The sequence below is a fragment of the Lepidochelys kempii genome, chromosome 1, assembly GCF_965140265.1.
Source record: "Lepidochelys kempii isolate rLepKem1 chromosome 1, rLepKem1.hap2, whole genome shotgun sequence".
Taxonomy (NCBI): domain Eukaryota; kingdom Metazoa; phylum Chordata; order Testudines; family Cheloniidae; genus Lepidochelys; species Lepidochelys kempii.
In genome coordinates, this window is record NC_133256.1 from 298,061,392 (window position 1) to 298,085,319 (window position 23,928).

The 23,928-nt window shown below is 40.0% G+C and overlaps 1 protein-coding gene across 28 annotated transcripts in view; it reads right to left on the reverse strand.

Moving 5' to 3' along the window:
- Positions 1-23,928, reverse strand: part of NRCAM (neuronal cell adhesion molecule) — a 298,298-nt gene that overhangs the window by 44,843 nt on the left and 229,527 nt on the right. For 20 of the 28 annotated variants that reach the window (XR_012156792.1, XR_012156791.1, XM_073328057.1 and 17 more), the window contains 11 exons: positions 22,906-23,049; positions 21,454-21,565; positions 20,947-21,113; positions 20,705-20,852; positions 17,371-17,495; positions 15,130-15,159; positions 13,436-13,537; positions 11,889-12,086; positions 11,705-11,775; positions 10,536-10,761; positions 10,097-10,212 (listed from right to left, as the gene is read on the reverse strand). Coding sequence is in view for 26 of the 28 variants with exons in the window: in XM_073328057.1 (XP_073184158.1) it covers positions 10,097-10,212; positions 10,536-10,761; positions 11,705-11,775; positions 11,889-12,086; positions 13,436-13,537; positions 15,130-15,159; positions 17,371-17,495; positions 20,705-20,852; positions 20,947-21,113; positions 21,454-21,565; positions 22,906-23,049 (1,439 nt within the window). In the remaining 2 variants the exon portion in view is untranslated. The remainder of the gene's footprint in view (positions 1-10,096; positions 10,213-10,535; positions 10,762-11,704; positions 11,776-11,888; positions 12,087-13,435; positions 13,538-15,129; positions 15,160-17,370; positions 17,496-20,704; positions 20,853-20,946; positions 21,114-21,453; positions 21,566-22,905; positions 23,050-23,928) is intronic. The other 8 variants (XM_073328065.1, XM_073328063.1, XM_073328054.1 and 5 more) reach the window with 1 other exon arrangement.

The following is a 23,928-nucleotide window of genomic DNA, read 5'->3' on the forward strand; positions in this document are numbered from 1 at the left end:
GCCATCAAGAATGCTGTTTTCTAAGACAGGAAATGTAGTGGATTGGAAGCAAGGCGCTTGAATGGAAGCCCCAGTAGAGCTGATAAAACTGTGTTCAGGTCCCAAAACTGGCTCTTGGACTGGAGGATGCAGGTGGAGAAGTTCTTTCAGAAAACTCATCACCATGGCACTGGAGAAAATCAATTTTCCTTGGATAGGTGGATGAAATGCCAATATTGCTGTCAAGTGCATTCTTAGAGAACTGAGTGCTGAACCAGATTCCTGAAGGTGTAGCAGGTACTCCAATATGTCCTGGGCAGAAGTTTCTGCTGAATGGCACCACAGGCCAAAGACCACATGGAAAACCTCTTGCACTTCGCCAAGTAGACTGTTCTAGTGGAAGGCTTCTGACTGTTAAGTAGGACCTGTTGGACGGCCTCCAAGCAACACTTTTCCTCCTTGTTCAGTCATGCAGTAGCCACACCATAAGGTGCAAGGGGCTGATCACCAGATGCCAGGTGCACCTGCAGTACTGTGTGAGGATGTTGGGAAGGAAAGGAAGCGGCATGGGATGCTGAACTGAGTGAGGAGGTCCCAAAACAAGCACGATCTCAGCCATGATGGAGTGATCAGGATGAGCCTGGCTCGATCCACCTTGAGCTTGGCAATAACCTGGGGAATAAGTATGGCAGAGTCAACTGCCAGCTGTAGTGCAAAGCATCGGAGAGGGAGTCCAGGCTGAGTCCCTTCAAGAGCAGAACAGGTGACACTTCCTGTTTTCCCTCACTGTAAAGAGGTTGATCGTGGGGATGCCCCACATTGTGAAACCATCCAAAGGGCCTCCACCCTTAGGGACCATTCGCAGCTCAGGGAGAAAACCCTGCTGAGACGATCTGCAAGGTGGTTCTGGATCCCTGGTAAGTAGACAGCTATTGGAGTGATTTCTTCTTCGATGCAGAACTGCCACAGGTTGATCTCCTCCAGGCAGAGTGATCTGGAGTGGACTCCCCCTTGTTTGTTCACACAGTATGTTGCGGTCATATCATTGCTGAGTATGTGAACCACTGAACATCTGATATGGTCCCAGAAGGCACGACCCACATTGTGGATGGCCCAAAGCTCCAGCATGTTGATGTGGACTAAGACCTCCTGTTCCAACCAGAGACCTGCACCCTCAACAAGTTCCGATGCTCCCCCAACCAGAAACGATGCATTGGTAGCCTTGACTTGGTTGGAGAGGGCTAAGTGAAGGGGATGCCTTGCACACATTGCATGGGGACTCCCACCAGCATAGGGACTCCAGGAATGATCGAGGAAGGTGAACCAACCTGTCCAGAGGCAGGGCAGGGCAATAAACTAACTGTAGGGCAGGGCAGTAAACCATCCTGAGCCACATATGAAGAGGGCAAACACACAACCTGGTAAGTTGTACCACCTGGCCCAACAGGCTCAGATATATGCCAACTGTTGTAAACGGTTGTGATTGCAGATCAAGACACATCTGTCAAATTGCCTGGAAGTGGTCAGTCAGCAGAAATGACCTTAACCTTGTGGAATCTAGCAGGGTCCAATGAACTCTGTTTTCTGTGTGGGAGCCAAGGTTGACTTCACGGTGTTTAAAATGAGTCTAAAAAGGTTGAATAAACATAGCACGTTGACAATATGGGCAAGAACCTCCTTTCTGGAACCACCCTTCAGCAGCCAGTCGTTGAGGTAGGGGAAGATATGGATTTTCTTCCATGACTACGGCCATGCATTTGGTGAAGACTCGGGGTCGCGGGCGAGGGGGAGAGAAGAGAGGACAAACAGGAGAACTGTGTACTGAAAGTGGTAGTCTCCTACCATGAAGTGAAGAAGCTTCTTATGACTCAGCAGAATGGCCACAGGAAAATAAGCATCTTGAAGGTCCAGAGCAGTGAACAAGTTGTTCTGACACAAAGCAGGGGGGATACCTCCTCCACTGCTCCCAACACTAGCAGAGAGCCGACCTACTCAAAGAGCAGTGTCTCATGAGAGGGGGTCCCTGAAGAAGGATGGAGAAGGAGGGTGGCAAGGGGCATGGAGAAGAACTGGATGGCACAGCCTGATCTCACAGTGTCTAGGACCCCGCTGTCTGAGGTAATCAAGACCCAGGAATTGTAAAAATGGGCCAGCATGTCCTCAGAGGAATGGGGGATGACAAGGGAGGAAGAACAACTGGAACAGTGCTCTGGTCCAACAAGTCAAAATGGCTGATTAGCAGGCACCAAAGGAGGGCACGCACACCGGCTGGGCCTCAAGACCGAGTGTTTCCTCTTATGAGACTTGTCCCTCTTCCTGGAGTAGTCTTGCTGTTTTGAGGGGGAAGGGCTGCACAAACGGATGTTGCAGCCTGTACAGCTGTTGTTGCAGTGCCCCGCAGTGGCACCTCTGCGAGGATGGCGCATATACCCCCAAATACCTAAAAGTAGCCCTTAAAGGAATTCAGGGTTTCATCAGTCTTGTCCGGAAACAAGGTTTGGCCATCAAAAGGCAAGTCCTCAATCACTTGGTGGACATCCAGAGTGATCCCCGAGTTTTGGAGCCAGGAAGCCCTCTTCATGATAATTGTCCCTGGCTGAAGTCCCTGCAACATCACAGGTGGATTACAGAGATATTTTGGCCACCAAGCAGCCCTCAAAGACAAATGCCCGAAATGCCTCATGTGAAGCCTTGGGCAATTGCTCCTCAAATTTGGCCACAGCTGACCAATTAAGAAAGTCATACCCGGCAGCAAAGCTTGCTTGTTTGTGATCCTCATCTACAGTGAAGAGGAGATGTATATCTCTCTTTCCAAAACGTCCAGGCACTTAGAGTCTCTGTCCTTGGGAGTGGACTTGAATCTGCTCTGCTGGGTGATCATTCATCGCCTTGACCACCAGGAAGTTCTAGGCCAGATGGGAACAGAACCACATGTATTCATGAACAGGCATAAAACAGTACTTCTCCAAACGCTTGGCCAATGGCGGTACTGAGGCCAGTGTACCCCAAAAATCTCTTGCAGGCTTGAGGAATGCCTCTTTAATTGGAAGGGCCACCCTCCCAGGGACAGAGGGCTGGAAAATGTCCATTAGTTTATGAGTATTCTCCTGGAGAAACTCTGCTTGAATACCAAGGGATGCAGCCACACAGCGTAAACGGTACTGGTATGCCTGGAAGCCCTCCAGGATGGAAGGGGAGGATAAACCAGGCAGCACAGCATTGTCTGGGGGCAAGGATGAGGCTGTTGGCTGAGCCACAGATGGGTCACTCCTGAGTTAGCATCTCCAGGTGGGGAAACTCTGGTGGCTCCACAGGAAGGGGAACTGTGGGTGTCTGGACTTGCGGTTGATCTGCAGCCCACAAAGTCATACGAGCAGGCAATCTTGGTTTTGACTTGGACAAAGGAGCTTCCCACTGAGCCCAAGGGGCTACTGGTATGGGTAAGACATTGGTGGCCAGTAGGCATGGGGCCACACGTGTCCATCCTGGCCTTGGGGCAAATGCCAACCCTCGTAGCCACACTGCTCTACCGGTGGCCTTCGGTCCTCCTCAGACCAAGTGGAGTGGGATGATAAGGATCCCAATTCAGAAAGAGAAGAGTCCTGACACCTTGGAGACTTTGCAGGGGGGAGCGACTCCAAAGGGAGCCAACAGGCGATCCAACTCATCCATAGCCCAGAATGAGGTCAGCACCATTGGTGCTGAAAATGCCTGTGCTGCAGGCCAGGACAGTTCCAGTGCAAACAGTGGTACTGGAGCGCCTGAGCATCTCGATGTCAAGAGTGGCAACAACCTCCACGGAACCTGATACTAAAGAACTTTGTACTCTGGTGCAGAGTCAATTCCAACCCCCGGGAGGCGTGCTTCCTAGTGCAGTGCTGAGAGGCCTGAGAGTTCGGCAGCACACTCGAACCGGGGATCCATCGTGGGCGCCAGCCTCACAAAGTCCTGGACCGGTGACAAAGACGGGACTGAAAGGCAAAGAAGATCTGCTGCAGCCTTGTACGCTATTCCCGTCAGCACCAGACTCAACAGACACCTGGAGGCTGGAACTGGAGTCAATGGTACAGGGTGTCTGCCCTCCCTACCTGTACCAAGGGAGTGTCAGAGGTACCCATGCCATCCCATGTGCTGGAGTCGGTCTCGTGCTGGTCTGTGCTTCTTTTACGGGAGGCAGAAGAGTTGCCTCAGGACCTGGAGTGCTCATGATTTATTCTTATGAGACCTCTTCTTTGGCACCAATGACAGAGAACGACTCCTGTGCCCCTTCGGCGAGGCCCCTGCCCTGGAACAGGAGGCAGCAGCCTTTTCCAAGCTGGATGGCCATCGGCAGCCTGAGGAAGGCCTTGGTACTGGGTCAGGCCGCATGGCCTGTTCAAGCAGGTGCTGCTTAAGCTGAAGGTCCTGCACCACTTGAGTCCTCTTCTTGAACAATCTACAGATTGAACAGAGCTCCTTAAGGTGGGCAGAGCCAGCATCTTGCATGGGGGTCACTGTTAGGAATTGCCCCTCCACGAAGGTCAATGTCTGTACCCCGGTGAGGGCATCACCAGGGAGCACTACCACTGTATTATACTCTATAACTTTTCCACTAACACTAACTAACTATTAACTATGTACAATTAACTAGGCTAAGAGGAGAAATTGTGAGGTTGTGAAAACAACAACCATGTGGAGCTCCAACTCCAACCGTCAGGTGGTGAGAAGGAACTTCCAGGAGGAGTGGGGGGGGGGGGGGTCAGGTGGTGCTGCCTCATATAACAAGGAGAGGGGCTGAGGACGCTAGGTGCAAGCGCTTCCCCTCTATGGGTAGTGTTAGGCAAAAGTGTCCAGCTCTGGCACACGGGGCATGCACACTTGTACTTGGAATACATGTCTGCATCTACTCGAAAAGTAACCAAAATTGGTATGTCAGAAACTAGCTTTAATTGCTGGAAAAAATTATGAGGGAACAGGCTCGTCTGCTCATCACTCTCTTTTGGTGTCCTAAAAAAAAAGATTTAGGGGAGAAAATCAAAGCAAATGTAACAATTACTAACTGAAAAAAGGAAAGGGGTAAGCTTCACCATCATGGCTGCCACTCCTACAGCTCCTGGGATCCTGGGATCTACTGTTACACTTTTGGGCCTTTGTCATCCTGATCCTGAGAGATGTTCTGATCAGCCCAGGCTGGAGAGAGAGTCCCAGATGACATCACCACCTCCACTGGCTTTGGCTGAATCCTGAACAACACCTGGGATGTGAGACTGTTACTTTGTCCCTTGTTTGTCCTTTTACTTCCCCACCTTATTTCTTCTCTTTCTTATCCTTCTCCTATTGCCTTCTGTCTTAGCCAGCAAAGACTATATTTTTGCAACACTGCTGTAAGCTCGTGACCAGAAAGACAGCTAAAAGCAATGCCTGAACAGGCCAATGCTGGTACAAGTTTGTCAGGTCTCGGAGTGGCTGGTAACGCCACATTTTGTGCCTGTGTTTCTCCAGCAAAGAGGATGCAAATGAGAGTCAACACGAGAGACATAAGCTGCATATTCTATCTTTGCTGTTCTTTTCTCTTCCCTATTGTGTGTATTTGTCTTGGGTTGCTTCTACAAAACAGAATTGGACTTTAACAATAGCAGCAATAACAAAAGCTCCAGCTCAACTCTTTTCCCCCCCAAACTTATTTTTTTCCCAAAAGGACAGTTATCATATCTTTAATACCATCTAAGAGATGGTAAAACAAGGACTTTTTCCTTATTAAAAAGAAAAGGAGTACTTGTGGCACCTTAGAGACTAACCAATTTATTTGAGCATAAGCTTTCGTGAGCTACAGCTCACTTTATCGGATGCATACTGTAGCTCACGAAAGCTTATGCTCAAATAAATGGTTAGTCTCTAAGGTGCCACAAATACTCCTTTTCTTTTTGTGAATACAGACTAACATGGCTGTTACTCTGAAACCTTTCCTTATTAAAAAACACTCCAGCTACAGGGAAAGAGAACAGGAACAAGGGAGGTTGTTAAAATGAAAGTCTTAGTTATTTTTTTTACATTCCAAATACTTTAACTGTTTTTCCTTTTCTGTATCTTTAATACACGGTTAAAGGAACGTCACCCTCAAATATATCAACATTTATTTTGCAGGGCCACTGTGACTGTGATCCCACACTAAAATTACTAGAGTAAGGTATATGGGGTAAAATCCTAGCTCCAGTGATGTCAGTGGCAAGATTCCCATTGAATTTAATGGAGCCAGGATTTTACCATTAAGAATATGAAAAGAGGGACTTTGTTAGTACTGGAAAGCCCATTTAGACCTAAAGAAATCTGTTATGCAAACACCAGCTGCCTTTGGTTAACAATCTTATTCTTGTCATTGTGACTTCTAATTTGTTTTAGTTTATTTAGGGGGTATACTTAAAGGTGTTAATGTCATACTCTCCTGTCAGGGGTTGGGTTATACATATTGCTATCAGGATTTTAAGTTTATCAGGCTCATGTAGCTTGATCTCGGTTTCAATTACATCAATTGTAAATGATGGAAGGATTTCAATTATAGTAATAACAGGATCTACTTGTTTTTATTACTTTGCATGTGATATTGTTGTTTGACAGGTTTCAGAGTAACAGCCGTGTTAGTCTGTATTCGCAAAAAGAAAAGGAGTACTTGTGGCACCTTAGAGATTAACCAATTCATTTGAGCATAAGCTTTCGTGAGCTACAGCTCACTTCATCGGATGCATACAGAATGATCCGATGAAGTGAGCTGTAGCTCACGAAAGCTTATGCTCAAATAAATTGGTTAGTCTCTAAGGTGCCACAAATACTCCTTTTCATATTGTTGTTTATTATTCCAGCATAAGATATTGTGGGAAAACCTACAATATAAAAAAAGTATCTACAGAGCAAGAGGCTTCCTTCTGAAAGAAAGAGATTGGTTCTATTGGTTTTCAATAGAAAGGATAACTCTTTATGCCCTTCAGTTTTGAACAGACGCAGTTGGCAAAATTTGAGTCAGACAAACAACAAACTGCATCCTGGTTGACCAGATTCATGCAACACCATTTCTTGAAACACCTTGAAACTTCTTCCGTTCTGTAGTATTCCTACAAAAGTATTATGATCAGAATGAGTAAATCAATCAATATTTAGCCTGTGGCGAGCTTGTATTTTGGATTGGACTCAGTTTGGATTTCGCATCTGTTCTGAAGAGCTTGGAAGCATTTTTACAAATCCAAAGTTTATTAGGTAACAGAAAAGGAAAGAAATGAGAACCATGGCATGTAGATTATGTGGCAAATGTGACCCTAAAAAGATTGGTCAAGAGAAGGAGAGTTACACATGTTATCAAATCTGCTATGAGGAAGAAATGAAATAAAAATACTTAGAGTAAAAAGAAGAAGAAAAAAAAACAAACAAGGATATACTAATATTTCGGTTCACAAGAGCCTTCCACACAGCTTCAGTGTTAAAAAATGCTGGTAACTTTCGCACTCCTGACCAGTTTAGCTTGAACTCCTGGTGTTACTAGTAGAATCAAAGCTAAACCATGCCATGTTAATTTTCAGAAATGTTGAAGTCACAAACTTTTCAGAAAGCACTTTAGTAAGGGAATGTCAGCAGTCAGACTGAAAATTGTCTCTGACTGAAATGAACTTGGAGGACATCCTACCAGGTGATGCAAAACAACCTTACTAAGAACAGATCAAATAAGTGGTCTATTCATCTGGAAACTGACAGGATCACTACTTCATACCAGTGCTGGCTCTGCAATACAACGTGCCAGAACTCTGATCGGTGAAGAAAAGATGATTTGGTAGGGGAATATGAAGTTCAAAGAGAATATGTTATGTTAGTCACATAATTTATAGTTCAGCCAGGAAAATGAATTAAAGTAATAGGAAGAAGGGGAGCAGCACCACTGAAAACAATGTGTGTGTTTGTTTTTAACCAGAATGATTCACTGCACTCAGTGGTATAAACTAGGGGCCTGATCTATGTGCCATTTTGCAAATGTGCAAGGGTGAGCTGGGTGTAACCTGCTTCATTCTGCAGCTACCCACATGACTTTCTATTATATGCCATCATGTGCCAGCAATGCCCTTTGCCATGTACATTGGTCAAACTGGACAGTCTCTACGTAAAAGAATAAATGGACACAAATCAGATGTCATGAATTATAACATTCAAAAACCAGTTGGAGAATACTTCAATCTCTCTGGTCACTCGATTACAGACCTAAAAGTGGCAATTCTTCAACAAAAAAACTTCAGAAACAGACTCCAACGAGAGACTGCTGAATTGGAATTAATTTGCAAACTGGATACAATTAACTTAGGCTTGAATAGAGACTGGGAGTGGATGGGTCATTACACAAAGTAAAACTATTTCCCCATGTTTATTCCCCACCCCCACCCACCACTGTTCCTCAGACGTTCTTGTCAACTGCTAGAAATGGTCCACCTTGATTATCACTACAAAAGGTCCCCCCCGCTCTCCTGCTGGTAATAGCTCACCTTAAGTGATCACTCTGGTTACAGTCTGTATGGTAACACCCATTGTTTCATGTTCTCTATGTATATAAATCTCCCCACTGTATTTTCCACTGAATGCATCCGATGAAGTGAGCTGTAGCTCACGAAAGCTTATGCTTAAATAAATTTGTTAGTCTCTAAGGTGCCACAAGTATTCCTTTTCTATTCTCTGGCTGGTTCTCAGTCATGTGACACCTGGGCACATCTTCTCCATTGAGCCGCGTATGCATTTCTAATGTAATGCTGCACATCCAATGACCAAAAGGTTTGAAATCCAGTTCCAGTAAATACATGCAGTAATCCTAATATAGAAGTCATTTTGTTTTCCAGAAAGGCCTGAATTTGGCGTTAGGACTTTGCTATTGTTTCATGAAAGATAATTGACTACTTTGTAAACCATAGACTATGACATCTGAAGTGCACTGTCTTTGTGAAGTAGTTATTCAGATTGGGCCTACTCCAACCCGCATTGAAGTCAATGTGAGGCTTTCCATTGATTTCAATGGGAGTTGGACTAGGCCTATTGGGAAGTATTACCATGCAATGCAGTGTTTATCCAAAAGTCTTACTCCTGACCGCCACTCCATTTATTTTGTGCCATCTTCAAATTTTACCAGTTATGATTTTATATTTTCTTCCAGATTGCTGCACCCCTTATGGCATGCTACTGGAGACACCCTGCCTCAGTTTTCTATCCTGGGTTTCCTGTGCCTCACAGCTTCCAACACTGTGCAATTTTTTGGATGATCCCAATGAGTCATGTAAAGTCTGACTTCTGGGGTACATAAGTCCAAAAAAACCCACATAAAAACCAGAGTCTTCTGACCCACTCTTTAGCTGGTGACAGCCCTTCCTCTCAGGGTCTGTCCTCTCTTGCTAACACTCTTCAACTCTCCTGGACTTTGCTCAAGCTTTTCCCACTCTTTCAAGAGTGCCAACTAGATGTAAGATCCATCCAGGGTCTCTTTCCCTGGTGTCCTTCTGCAACCTGATGTCTCCCTACCTGAAGTTCCCCTGCTCCCCACAGATCCTCTTCAGTTCTCCTCCATACTACTACCCTGCTCCAAGGCCTATTACCACAGGAGCCCCTCCGCCCCACTCCCTATATTCTCCCTTTTTAAACTGAGCCTTTACTGAGCCACAGCTGAGAGGCAGCTAACCAGTCATTAAGTGGGACTGGCCCCATCTCCTCCTTAAAGGGCCAGTCACTCTGTGACACAAATCATTGATAAAGATAACAAATAGCATTGGGCTAAGAACAGAAAAACCCCACTAAAAGTACTTCCACAGGATAAAAATTTCCAATCTATAATACTTTTTGTGATCTCTTAGATAATCAGATTTTAATCCTTGTAATATGGGCTATATTGATTTTGCACAGTGATAATTATTTTTAACCAAAATGCCATGCAAGAATAAGTTAATTGCCTTACATATTTGCCTTAAGTATATTATGTCAACAAATTATCAACCAAAATTGTGGTATAATAAAGAACCGAAAATACTCATTTAAAATAGCAGTTACCTCCCTCCCAAACACATATACACATTAGGAATATTTTATTTTGATAGATGAGGATATAAAAGCTTCTACCGTTACTTACCCTGTATCCTTGAAGGTGTCCTCGGACAGTTTTTAGTGGAACAGGGTCCCAGTGCACCTTGGCTAATGTGCTGTTAACAATGTGCACCTGCACGTTGCCTGGAGCAACCATTGGTACTGTGTGGGAGAGAGATTTAACAAATCCCAGATGATAATCAGAGACTATATGAACAGATAAACTATATGAACACTCATAAAGAAATGGGTCACACTATTATCTCGTTTAACAATTGTTTGTTGAAGTGGGCCTCAATATTCATACCGCTGAGGTTTATGAAGCCTCTAACTATCCTCCAAAGATTTGAAGTTTACAATTTTCATTTATTACATGAGAGAAAAATTCCCTCCCACAAATTTTCAATAGCTTTTTTTAAATCCCTCTGTGACTTTGCATTTGGATATTTTTAATTAATACAAGTCAGTCAGTCTGAGCAACTTACAGTCTTCCCCAGAATGTCCAATCACCTCTGCAGGTTCTGGTGCATATCCTAGGTCATTTAAAGCCTGTACTTTTATCTCATATGGAACAAAGGTCGGTGTACCAGATACAATATATTTTGAAACATTTGCAACTATAACAGAAGTCCACTCATCACCAACATCTTTCTGACGCCAACTGACTTTGTATTGAAGACCTGGTCCATTGGACTGAAAACCTTTTAAAGGCTAAAATGAAAAAAAAATGAAATTAATATTTTAAAATTATTTTATAACATTTGCAAAGAAGAGCAATCCAGGATAATAACAAAATCATAGACTTCTAAAGAAGAAGGAAGGTGTAAAAATGAGCCTGGTTCACCATGTGGTTCCCCCAGTTTTATACCAGTGTAATGATATTGAAACTTCTGTTTCATTTTTACGCTGCTGTAATTTCAGTTACACTGGCATCAAAGTGAAATAATACATTCGTATATCACCCTGAACATTTTGAAAAGCAGAGAACCTAATCACCAAGTGTTTTAATCATGCAAGCTAACTGATGTAAATATATTCTTGTTAGTTTTCGTCAGTCGTTGAAGACAGATACTACGAAAAAGCTAAAATAAGTTATTATAAATCATATTTCCCAGAGAGTTGGAATCTTTTCAAAGCTGTAATGGGAAGCTGACTTTGCAGTAATGAGTAGTTGGGAATCTGTGTTTAGAAAGAGAATCAGAATTCGTGCCTTGTAAGTGTCAGTACAATGCATCCACAAACAGCTTTAAGTAGGAAGGTATAATGATAATTTAGTTTATAATAAAGTTTAGTGAAGAGTTAGGATTTAAATTGGAATCCATTCTAAAATTATGAGGCTAACTGATCTAAGATACTATATATATTTTTTAATCTTAATGCATGAAAACACTTCAAGTTATCCTAAATTAATGAGTTTGTCAGGAAGAGGGAGAAACCACTAATAAACAAAAGAGAAAACAGTCCTTTGAAAGTATGTTTCTCACTGTGAGTATTCATTTACATTTTCCCCCTATTTAAGGAAGGGGAAAGGTTCAGACAAATTAGTGGATTTTTATTTTGTCTCAAACAAGCACCAACTGTAACATCTATTAATTTGTTCAAAGTTTATATTTTTATTTTCTAGAAAATGTTGCTTATAGGCTAAAAAACTTACCTCCCATATAATCACCAAATTATCGGGTTCTGATCCTATCCCTTGAACACCAGAAGGATTTTCATCTGGCTCTAAAAGTTAAATATTTATAATTGAGTAAGGCCCGACTGTTCTTTGAGTTCTAAATAATTCAATGGCGTCTAAAGAGTAAACTGATTACTGGTAAATGGTAGTGTTTATTTACTTGCAGCTTTTGTTAGGTATTGTTCAGATGCTTCACTTGGCTGACTTCTACCAATCTCATTGACAGCTATTACACGGAACGAATAGTTAACATACGGAGACAGCTTTAACTGTACAGTTGTCTGAGTCCCATGGACTTCTGTCTGGTAATGCCATACCCCTGGTTCACGCATTCCATCTTCATATTCAATGACAAAATCTATCAACAAAAATTGAGTTCAATTATATGTCAGATCTATAACATTCCTAGGCATCAGAGACTAGCACAGTCATTTATGAATGAAATAATCATAAGTCAGCAATCCGATCTACACTAAATATTTTTAAAATAAACTTGAAATTATAATAAATAAGTTAGAGAATACAACTGAATAAGTAGTCCTTAGCAAGAAATGTAATGGAAACATAACTCTTTGGCATTCTAACTGTAAGTAAGCATAATTCTATTGTAACTGTCTTAGCTGCTTGGATACTGCCACAACAGGAGCCTTAGAAATACCGTACTGAGAGAAAGACACAATAGATGAAGTTTCAGCACAGAAATAAGCAGTGAGAGAAAACATTTGAAATTGTATATGTACTGTGATGGACCTGCTAAGCAGGGGTTATAACTCCCGTCAGCCCTCCTCACTGCATGTCCCCTTCCTCTTGGACAGGTAAGGGGAAGGGTCCTGCATGAGGAAGTGGCCGGGCTCAACTGGGAAGCGGTGGCTGCTTGACAAGCCAGGAGCTGCAGAGAAATCAGATGCAGAGAGGAATCTGTGGGAACTGAACACAGCTCCACGTGTGGAACAGACTGTGACTGCTGGACCTTACAGCTGAGTGCAAGCTGGGTGGGACTTATGGGGGAGCAGCAGCGGCTGGGGAGGGAGCCACTGCAGAAGGGCCCCAATGAGAGACACTAACAGAGCCGGCCTGGAACCTGCAAACTCCTGTTTGCTGGAATAGAGACTGGACTGGACAGCACACCCCAAGCACTAGGCCTGAATGAACTGCTTTCGATGTTTACCTCTATCAAAAGTTTGGCTTTGAAAAGATCAGAAAAACCATCTGGTTTATAATTTTGAGGAAGTTAAAGCTTTTCTGTCAACAAAGATAAATAACACATAAAGGTATTGCTGCCAATGAGCTTTCAAATTCAACTGTCGCACATTCAGGTTAGTTTAAGATTTTAACACTGTCAAAAAATGTCTGGGAGTAAGTTTATTTCAGTGGGGCTGCGCATGTGATTAAAAATTTACTCCTGTATGTATTTGCAGGATTGAGCCCTTAAAAGGGGTTTCACATGGATGCAAGTGTCTGTGCTACTGGTTGTGACTGCAGGATTAGGGGCTTTTGACTGAACTCTGTGGGGCAGGGAATGTGTCCTTCCATATGTTTGAACCGCATGCAACATGTTTTGGGCACCACTGTAATACCGGTAAATAATAATAACAATGAAAGAATGTATTTGCTAAGCTTACTAGACAAAGGTATATTTCAAAACTCTTTGGAATCTGAAAAAGTAAAACAATGAATTTTTGTTCCAGTAAATACAACCAAACATACTTGTAATGGGGCTGTTATTGTCATATCCTGGTATCCAGGACAGCTGTATGCTTCTTTCTAGCTGATCTGTTAATTCTAAATCAAAGGGTGGATCAGGACGATCTATAAGCCAAATAAATACATAGTAACTAAATATAACAGATTAAACAGTTTCTTCTTGGCAACAATTCTCACATTTCAACCAAAACTTTTCCAAAAGCACAACAATAAAGAGATCTACTTCCATTATGCCGATATGATTTAGTGGCTATTTGCATGCAATTGTAATGGAATGCATAAGAACTGATGTTGCTGGGAACTTTCTAAATACATTTGTAACAAGCAAACGCTACTGACAGAAACTCTATGCCTGATTGTTTTGCAATATAAAAGCTACTGTAATGAAAAGCAAAGAAATATGAAATGCATGGTTCAGCATCATGTTCAGTTAATGACTAATGAATATGAGTAGCTAACTATTATACACGAAATAAAATCTTTGGTCGTGAAAAATAAAGAAGTGCAGATATTAAAAAGAAACTGTTTCAGAATTAGTACAAATATTTCATGCGTCAATTTAAGAAAGATGCTCTGCAATAAGAAAAACAAAGGCATTTTACTTTTAACCTACACATTTTAAGAAGCCTGAAAATATAAACTAAACTGTTAATTTACAATACTCTGAATTCATAATTATGAAATTGTTCATCCCGAATTGCTGAAAATCATTCATTATATTAATAAGCATTTGGAATGAAAGACCAGAGTAGGTCCATTAAGGTCAATGGGACTTATTAAAGTGAATAAAGTTATTCATATTTTAAAGTGTTTGCAGTATCAGGTCCATAGTACCATATTTTGCCTTGCAATATAAATTCAGAGAATATGAAATATGAAAAAGCCTTATTCAGGATATTGTAAAAGATTAAAATCTACACTCTCTTATGCCATAACATTAAAATTAATGTAAAATGTTAATGAGAAGCAGAAAAGAACCTTGATAATAAAGTCCTATTTCATTTCCAGTGTGGAGTAAAATCAAGACATTTATGAGATCAATTATTTGGCCACTTTTAAGGACCCCTTTCAACTGAGAAAACAGGATGGCTTTTGACATTGCAAATACCTATATAGGGCCATGTAAACTGCTACAATTAGATTTTCAGGCCTCGTTTAGCTTATGCTTCTGTACTGTGGAAGCTAGAATTAAAGGCCTTGATGCTTCTCTCAGTGAAGTCAACAGCAAAACTCCCTTTAATTTAAATGGTGCAAGATCAGACCTATACTTGTTTTTGATGTGGGCCTTCAGGACACTGCTGAACTTTGTTCTTCAAGTATTTGTTCTGTATTACATATTATTACAGAAAATATATTGCATTACTGTACTTAGTATAAAGAAATTTAATAATACTGTAAACAACAAACTTAAAAAATTGCTTAAAAACTTCATTTTCTATAAATTGTATACTCCCAAATAATTTAAAATAGCCTTGGTGTAAAATTCTAAAGGCTAATAATATAGTAATGAAACAGTCTGAACAAATAGCTAATAAGAAAATGGTATGATTGCACAGAATTCTCTTCTGCTTTAAAAAAAAAAAAAGTTGGTAAAAAGACATGAAATGGAAATTAAAACCAAAGATGACACAATTTGCAATAGGCAAAAGTGTGAATATGTTTGGTGGATGATGCAGACAAATTTTGTATTAGTTTACCGTAAATGATAGCTGGAGTTGGGGTAGCAGCTGAAAAGGACATTAATATAAAGGATTTAATCAAAATTAGTAGCCAAAGAAACATGATTTTACACATAGTTAAAGATTATATTTATTAGAGATAATAAAGTTAAGTTATTTTTGCTACAAGAAAGGGTCAATTTTAAATCATGCATTGATTAGTTTTAATTTTTTGCAAGAAAGATAAAGTATCCAATTTTTTTAAATGAAAAATTAAATCAAGAAAATAAATACAGAAATGACTCTTACACAAACTAGACAAATGTTTTTAACCTTATTTTTCATATGGACAAAACTAACATTTTGCTTATCTCACCCTTGAATAGTTATTAAGACCACTGCAGAATTTTAGAGCACCAGTAGATTTTGGTTGGAGATTCCTGCCAGCTTCTCTAGCTAAGGATCACATTGAAAATATACTTACAAGGCGGGAGATGATAAGACACCGGACTGAAGTAAAGCTGGTTAGAGAAATAAAGGAAGTAGGGCTGCCTTCTCACTCAGTGAGCAGAGGCAATAGCTACTAGAAGAGTTTAAACTCCTGGGGACTGATTCTGAGCTGGACAATGTTATACCAATAAAATAAAAACCAGCAGGATCTTATTAAAGGGGAAAAGGCAAAATGCCACATTTACTGTGAATACAGACAGAATCATAGTAAGCAGTTAGTTATAGCTATAACATTCCATTCAATTTCATATTTATTCACACATTCATTCATTCATACAACACATACACAGGTTCTGCAAGGTTGTTATCATAGTTACCAGCCTTAGAGTTGCTCATGCCAAGCCACTGGCCAGGTGTCCTGGACATGAGGAGGGAGCAGGGCCTTGTCAGATGCACATCTGATGCTCCTGGAAGTTGGTTTGCAGAATCAGACCCCAAAGTTCTCACTTTCTAGAGTCCATTTTTATAGGAATTTATTCCTATGCCAGTCTATAGGAATTGCTTCATCATGCTGTTTCTGAATCAGTCAGCAGATGGCACATTCCTGATGGCTCCGTGCTGCAAGATGTTATCTTGTTCTTCAGTTCTCCCATCCTTGAGGCTGTTGGGTGGATTCCAGTCTGCCCTCCGGGAGTACTCTGGTTATTTCCACTTGATGCCTTCTTCAGCCGATGGACACTGGATTCTTAGGCTGGCATCTCCCGGATCATTCAGTTATTATCCACACCAAGCATCCATCCACATACATCCTCTATCTCTATTGTAATCACAATTGTTAACAAAGCTAGATGAATACAACAAAAGGGCGGGGAGTCTCTGGGTGCTGTTTCTGTTGTTAGAGACTATTGCTTTGAGTCTCTCTCTCTGTGAGTAGTTGTTACAAAGAATTGCTTTGAGAACAGACTCTGTCTTAGGATGTACTAACACAATTAGCAGCTTGCAAGTTTCACACAGAGAGGGAGAGAAACAGTAAAAATAAGAGACCAAAAACCAAGAGACTTCTTAATTAATAATACCCTGGAATTTAAACTATGGGGAATCAAACTCATTTGTGATTTTAATACAGAACTTCTTTAATATGATTCAACAAGAGTGCTGGTAAGCAGCAGGATCTCCTCATCTGGGTATTGATTCCCTCCACAATTGGTGTCCCCAGTCAGCAGAAGGCATGTGCTGGAGGCATATGCACAGTACACTGTGGTCCAGCAGTTCCTGGCTGGTGGACTTCATAGCTATTTCTTAATTACAGGAAGCCTAGCTAAACTGAAAGAAAACTAGACTAAGAAAAATCCTGGAAGTAAGAGTGAAAGTTAAACAAGCATGTTGTTCAACTTGTTTGAAGCAGAATGCAACTGTAGAAGCTGGCAAGAACCTCAAGACAACCGGTGCTGGTGCTGAAATACTCTGCAGAGTCATTGGTCGACTGCACCAGCTCAAGTACAATGTAGGAGAGCATCTAGCATGAGATTGACCTTGTCCCATTGGAAACACTACTTGCTGCTTGAACACTTTCTATTAAGCAGCTGGTTCATATTTTACCTTCTGCTTCATACACTACCTTAAAAAATATCAGACAATATAGGCAAGATTGAATATCATTTATTTTTTATCTTAAAATTTAACTGAATGCCCAAAGAGCATATATGTGTTCGGGTGTTTTTATTTTATCAAACTCTGTTAGTGCCTGTCATATCAAATCTAATACTGCTTTAACAATTTATACAAAACAAACACAGCTTTGCCCTTACAACATTTTAAAAGCAATCTTACCAACAACAGTGAGTATGGCACTTGCAGAAACGCTGTCCAGGGTAGTATTTGCTACACATGTATAGGTTCCATCATCCTTATCAGTTACATTCATAATGGCCAAACTATCTTTATGAATAATAAACCTGTAAATAATACATTCAATAGTGGATTTTTCATTGTTATAATAAAGTTGTGTATAAAATTACCAAATCCTAATGATGGCTTAATATTTTTGTGGGTACCAGCAACATCTCCATGACTTAATGTAACTTCAACATTTGGACTACAACTACATTTTCACTGATAGGTAACATCAGTATTCAAATGTGTTTTCTTTTCTGAACGACACCTCGCTTAGCAGTTGATTCGACCTCTGATCAGCAAAAGTGTTGCTTTTGCATCTCAGAAGCTAGCAGAAGTCTTCAATCCTAACCGTTGCTGCAACAGGATACTGATGTCCTCCAAAAGACAAGGCAGGACACATCACCAACACACAACTAGAGCTGTGAACATCTGATCAGATTTATAACGAATTCACTTATTCTGAGTTTGCTAACCTTTTGTAGCTGCTTTCTTCAAACATTTGTTTGATCCAGTTTTACTGGAATAAAAGAAAGTAAATTGCAAAGTCTTATGTGTACTTGTGTAATATGCCTAACTGTGGAATATTTGCATACTATTTGCCTTAACTTTTTAAAATAAAACCTTTCAACGTTTCTGCCCAAAATTACAGTTGGAAGCCTAGAAATGATTCACCCATGCATGGTCATGAATGTAGGGTAAACACTGACAGAATCTGCTAGAAACATTAATAAGCAGCCCCCCCCTCCTTCCCCCACAACCAAATCCATACAGAGATATGCTTTTCACTTTTGGAACAAAGAACTTACTTTGTTGAATTTGGCTGTATTGGCAGGTTAACATTAGCACAATATAAACTTCAGCCTAAGAATCCTACCCAAGCTTGACTGTTGCTAGGGCTTCCCTACAGGACCTCCTCTCTCCTAGCTCCCAAGCTCCTTCTCCCACCCATCTGCCAGTTTGATTTAACAGTAGTTACCTTGCAGTTAAATGTAGAGTTTTAGCCTAGGATGCCCTCAACAGAAAAGTCCTGCATTCTCATACAAGTTGTTAAAGTCGGCCACATAATTACAAAGCTCTAGTGTTTTCTAGATCAAGAACAGAAAAAGTACTCTCTCTGTGATTTAGAATTTTAGGCCAGAAGGGACCATAACATCACTTAATATGACCTCCTGTATATCGCAGGCCTTTACATTTCATCCAGTTACTTCTGCATTGAACCCAATAACCTTTGTTTGACTAAAACATAACTTGTGTTTGGCCAAAGCACATATTCCAGAAAGACATCCAATCTTCAATGGATGCCACCAAGAGAAGGAGAATCCTTCACTTCCCTTGGTAGTTCGTTCCAATAGTTAATCACTCCCACTGCTAAAACTTTGTGCCTTATTTCTAATTGGAATTTGTTGGGCACCAGCATCCAGCCATTGGTTCTTGGGATTCCTTTCTCTTCTAGATTAAAGAGCCTTATAGTACCAGGTATTTTTTTCCCTGCTAAAGTACTTATACGTTGTAATCAAAGGATGCCTCAATCTTATTTCTGAAAACCTAAAGAGATTCAGTTCTCAGTCTCACACTATGAGGCATTTTCTCCTGCCCTCAAATGTTTTTTGTGGCTCTTTTCTGCACCCTTCCCAATTTTTCAACATACTTATTAAAATGTGCACACCAGAACTGTATACAATATTCCAGTACCAGTCTCACCAACCCATATACAGAAGTCAAATCACTTCCCTGTTCCTACTCACCACTCCCCTGGTTATACATTCAAGGATCGCATTACCCCTTTTGCCACAGCATCACACTGGAAACTCATGTTCAGTTCAGGGTACATTATGACCCCAAGATATTTTTCAGTCACTGCTTTCCAGCATACAGGCCCCCATTCCTTAGATTTGGTCTGCATTCCTTGTTTCTAGATGTATAACTTAGCATTTGGCTATATTAAAACACATTTTGTTTGAAGATTACCAAGCAATCCAGATCACTCTGTATGACTGCCCTGTCTGCCCTATCATTTACCACTTTACCAATCTTTGTGTCATCAGTAAATTTAATTAGCTGTGTTTTTATATTTACTTCCAGATTATTTATGAAAATGATAAATAGAATGAAGCCTAATAGTGATCCTTGAGAAACCCCACTAGAAACACCACCATGATGATGACTCCCCATGTACAACTACTTTTAAAAATCTGTCAGCTACCCCTTTCTTAACCCATTTAATATGTGCTGTCTTAATATTGTACAATGCTATTTTTTTTACTCAGAATGTCATGTGGTACTAAATCAAATGTCTTACAAAAGTTTAAGTATATTACATCTACAGTTAATTTCATCAGTCAAAATTGTAATCTCATCCAAGAATGAAATCAAGTTTGTTTGACATAATTCATTTTCCATAAAACCATATTGACTGGCATTATTTATATTCCTATTTTTTATCAATTGAATCCTGTATCAGCTCTTCCATTATTTTCCCCAGGATTGAAGTCAGGCTTACTGACCTATAGTTATGTGGGTCAACCTGTTTGCTCGTTTTGAATATCAGCACATTAGCACTCTTCCAGTTTTCTGAAATTTCCCTTGTATTTCAAGATTTATTAAAATTAATATCAGCAGGCTAGAGATCTCCTCACACAGCTCTTTCAATATTCCTGGGTGCAACTTTTCTGGATCTATTCAGTTTAAAATGTTTATATCTAGCAGATATTGTTTAATGAAAGCCTTGCTTATTAATGGACTAGAAATTACTTCATCATCCTGATGTGATACAAGTACATCATTCTGCTTCTTTCCAGATACAGAATAGAAATATTTATTGAACACTTCTGCCTTGCCTGCATCACAAACAATTTTATCATCTCTATCTATTAATGGGCATATACCATTGCTATGAATTCTTTTGCTCCTAATATACTTTTAAAAACTCTTTCTTATTGTTCTTAGCACTAACCATGGATTTTTCCCTGATGTCTTTAGCTTCCTTTATCAAATTTCTACTATTCATACTTCTAATTTATTTTGATTGCTATCTATTTCCCATTTTTTCCATTGTTTAAATGTTGCTTTTGCATTTCTAATTGCTGCCTTCACTTTGCCACTGTACTAGGATGGGCTTTTAGGCAAAGACAAACATGGGTCTGATGTTGTTATTGAGTAGTCTTCTTGTGGAAGAGTTACCCAACATTTCAGATGAACAGGAGAAACATGAACAAAAATGAGTTTAAAAGTACAATTACAAAAAACAAAATAAATAATTTATCTGTACCTTTCATCAACTGGCAGTTCACCATTATCCTTCAACCATGTAATAGTTGGCATTAAGGTACGATCATGCTTTATAGTACACTCAAAGGAAACCTGGCCACCCTTTTGAATGATTTTATATTCAGGCTGTTTAATAATCATTGTTGGATCTGAAATTTAGAGTTGCTATTAGACATTTAAATTGTTTGAAATTCTGGGTTACACTGTGATTAAAATGGTTTACAACAATGATTGGTTTCTTACCTTTGACTTCTAGATGGACCTCATTTTGTACCTTTCCTAATTTATTCCTTGCTACGCAGGTATATGTGCCAGTACTATCCTTTTGTGCCACAGGAATTTCCAGAGTTCCATTGTCATGAAAAACATAAAGATCTCCATGCAGGATGCTCCCTTTTACTCCCTTAAACCTTTATATTAAAAATTGTATCATTATCCAATATCATGCACTAATTCAATCACATCTAGTGTTAGAAAAGCAAATTTTAGAGTACTGCATAAGAAAATACAGATGTCAAGCAAACCCATGCAGTGAAATTTAAATGGAATCGATCAGTAATTTAATTAAATGTTAAATTACATAAATAATTTAATGTATCAATATTGTAATCAGTGCATGCTAAAAAAAAAGAGAGCCCTATTTTATTTTTAGAAAAAGAAATATAGAATAACAAAAAACATTTAAATGATTGCTTTCAAGGAAAGTTAATGCCTCTTCAGAAGTACTTATACACAATGACTACAACTTACCATTCAATTTCAGGCACAGGTGAACCAAAAAAAGCACAATCTAGCAATGCAGGATTGTTTGCAATGATTTGATATAATTTATTAGCAGGCGTCAGAATTCTTGGTGGCTCAGCTAAAAAGACAACACAACACATTTTATTTTATTTATCTATATATAAGGCATGTTTGATTACGACGATCAGGAGTAGCCTATAAAATTACACATTTACATCTCTCTCTAATGTGACTTAGGGGCTCTATCTAGCTCTGCTGCTGGTAGTCTGTAGAAGCTGTAATACAGGGGAATCTTCCTGTTACAAGTAAATACTTCCTTCTTGTTTTTCAGTGAGCAATAGTGATAAGCACTGAAGTATGTGACTTCACTGGAAGAATTCAAGTCAGAAAATGCTAAAAAAAAAAAAAAGAAGAAGAAGCAAGGTACACAATATCTTTGCCCCAGTGCAGATGACTGATTTGACCACACAATTACCAGGCGGTTCTACAACTCCTGGGTGCAAGGAAGCTGCACACTCCAGGATCTGGGGTCAGACTCTTTGGTGGAGCACCTCTCCTTTCCTCTGGAACATCTTGCAATGAAAGAGGGTCTTTCCTCGGCTCCATCCACTGAACTCGGATCTTTGGAACTAATTATTTTGGTTCCTCGTGCGGAGGCTTTACAAGGTGACCTCTTTCCAACTAGGATTTTACAGCAGGCTTAAGCTCACAGGGAGGCACTGAAGGCCATACTACTCATGGCTGGAGATACTTTCTTAGAAGAAAGTCTCCCTGACTCAAGCATAACAAGATCATCTTGCAAGAGCAGATCCTGAAACAGCGTCTTAAAATCCTTTTGGATAATTTCTGAGAAAATCTTAAAGGTGTTGCAGGCTTTAGCTGCGTGTCCTTTACCTTTTTCATGACTATCTGAAGACCTGGTTTTTATGTGGATCAAGATAATTTTTTTTAATGGAACATTAAAAAATTAAAATGAAACATTAGTTTAAACCTAGTACTAATTAACTCTTTACAGCTATTTCTGTTGGCCTGAACTAACAGAGAAAGGGGACAAGATGCTTTCTTGCCTGCATCAGCAAAGGGGAGGGAGGAAGTTAGAGAGAGTGGGGTATCTATGCTCTTCATCTGTAGCGTGAGGGCTCAAGGGATATGCTCACACTCTACTCAAAAAAGTTCTGTAGCTATATGGCTGGGCATGCAACCCCTTCAGTGGGGCTCTGTGGAGACCATATATGAAGGAGAAGAAAGAACTGTGTTATATAGGGGTTTGATCAGTACTCATAATCACTTGCAATATAAAAGATTTATTTTATTAACTTTTTTGTTGATTTAACCAGCAATATTTTTCTGTTACTTAGCATTGCAGAAAGTCTGGATTAGATTAAACAATATCAGGAAAATTTACTAGTCAACAACTCTTAATTAAGTTACAGATGAAAAATGAAAGATTGATCTTACCCAAAACATTCACAAATGCATTTGCCAGCAAGTATCCATATTCATTAGAGGCATTGCATTGATAAACAGCACTTGATCTTTCTTGCACATCAGAGAAAATTATGGTATCACCATCTACTTTTCTGCTAGGATCTTCTGGGGCAACTATATGGGTTAAAAAAAGTGCATTTATTCTTTCTTAAATTGTTATTAAGATGAGTACTATATTTGTGAAGGGAATGAAATATTATGAAAGACAGAAGTATTTCTTGATTCCATCTTCCCAGACTTCCCTTCAGTGGTTCACCATTATATCATGACGTGATTTAGAAGGTGTCAAGTATCAGGGGGTAGCCGTGTTAGTCTGTACCCACAAAAACAACAAGGAGTCCGGTGGCACCTTAAAGACTAACAGATTTATTTGGGCATAAGCTTTCCTGGGTAAAAAATGCACAGAAGAAGTGGGCTTTTAAAGCTTATGCCCAAATAAATCTATTAGTCTTTAAGGTGCCATCAGACTCCTTGTTGTTTTTGTGATTTAGGAAGTTATCCAGATTCTATACTTATTCAGTGCAAACTGGATACCTTCACTGTTCTTTTATGATTAATGCCAAAGGCATATGATCCATGTAATTTGAAGAGGAAAACATACAAAAATATACTGATGTATGTATGATTCAGACAAACAAAGATACAGACACAGATATGTAATGAGTGGGATAAGAAAAAACCTTCTTCTTAATGCCAAAAGAAAATGAATTTATAAAGATGGGGGAACTTTAGAATATTCTAAGAACTCAAACTGTTCCCATGTTCTGCTATTCTTAAACGTAAATATGTCTAAAAACATAAAATAAAAAATAGCTTTCCCCATGTGAAAATTACCTCAAATGAAACTGTAACAGGTCAGATGCATTACTGGGAAGGAGTTCTTTGTCAACAAGCTAGGAGCATTTATGGAAGTGGTGTTAGTGATTCAGTAGGTGGCACTCTTTCCTCTGAATGAGCACTGCCAGTTCAAAACTGTTCTGTAGTGCTGCTGCA